This window comes from Loa loa (assembly GCF_000183805.2).
Source record: "Loa loa unplaced genomic scaffold supercont3.3913, whole genome shotgun sequence".
Taxonomy (NCBI): Eukaryota; Metazoa; Nematoda; class Chromadorea; order Rhabditida; family Onchocercidae; genus Loa; species Loa loa.
This window is the reverse complement of record NW_018112090.1, coordinates 1-882: the sequence shown is the minus strand read 5'-3', so window position 1 is coordinate 882 and position 882 is coordinate 1. Positions and strand designations below refer to the sequence as shown.

The following is an 882-nucleotide window of genomic DNA, read 5'->3' as shown; positions in this document are numbered from 1 at the left end:
GGAAGTAAACGAAACCTGCGAATTAGATGAAACTGAATCAGAAAGATCAATTACTAACAGAATCCAAGAAGTTACTGATTCACCAACCAATTATAACAAGGTAAAGGGAAAGGAAATTGAGGTAACTGATGGCCCTATCGCTAGTCGAACTAGAAAAGCTCAACAACAATCGACTCCAGCAGGAAATACAGTTAAAGACAATTCCACTAGTCTTACGAAAGCGCTCTTCGTAATGACTATTCTATCATTAATGTCAATCCAGGCAATAGCAACGAAGAATTGCAACTGGACTTCAGGGATACCGTTCAATATTCCGGAAAGGTGGAGTTGTGACAACAAAACCAATCATACAATGATAAACTTGAATTGTGGATTCAATAACTCTTATTTAATGAAAGGAAATATTATTCTGGACGTGAACAAAAACATTGATGATAAATCAACAGCGAATTTGAATCAAACCCAGGAAACGACAAAACGATTACTTCTGATGGAAATTTCCCTAGAAGAAATCACAAAGGAAGAACAACAATTGGCAAACCAACTAGGGAAAGAACTCGACCAAGTCAAAGATTCGATACAAGAAAAATTGAAAAACATAGTGAATCATTGGAAATTAATAACCATTTGCATAGATATTCTGATTATATCAATCGTATTAATCATTATCAAGTTGAAATCCATAATTTGCCTACCTCGTAGACAAAATTCACGTTCAATAAATATCATTATCCTCCCTACAAATTTAGTAGAAACCCATTCACTAAACAACGTTACTAAAGGTTCCGTTATTAAACTTAATACATTTTCATATACACCTGAGGAACTCTCACTTGAACTTCTCCATTAATTCTTGCTCTCCCTTCCCATTGGGAGTGTCGC

At 35.1% G+C, this 882-nt stretch overlaps 1 protein-coding gene across 1 annotated transcript; it reads left to right on the top strand.

Moving 5' to 3' along the window:
- Positions 1-506: 506 nt before the first annotated feature.
- On the top strand, positions 507-672 carry LOAG_19253 (hypothetical protein; the record flags this gene model as incomplete). Its single annotated transcript, XM_020451905.1, has 1 exon — positions 507-672. A coding segment is annotated over one exon (166 nt), but the record flags the coding sequence as incomplete, so codon positions are not given.
- Between the last annotated feature and the right edge of the window lie 210 nt (positions 673-882).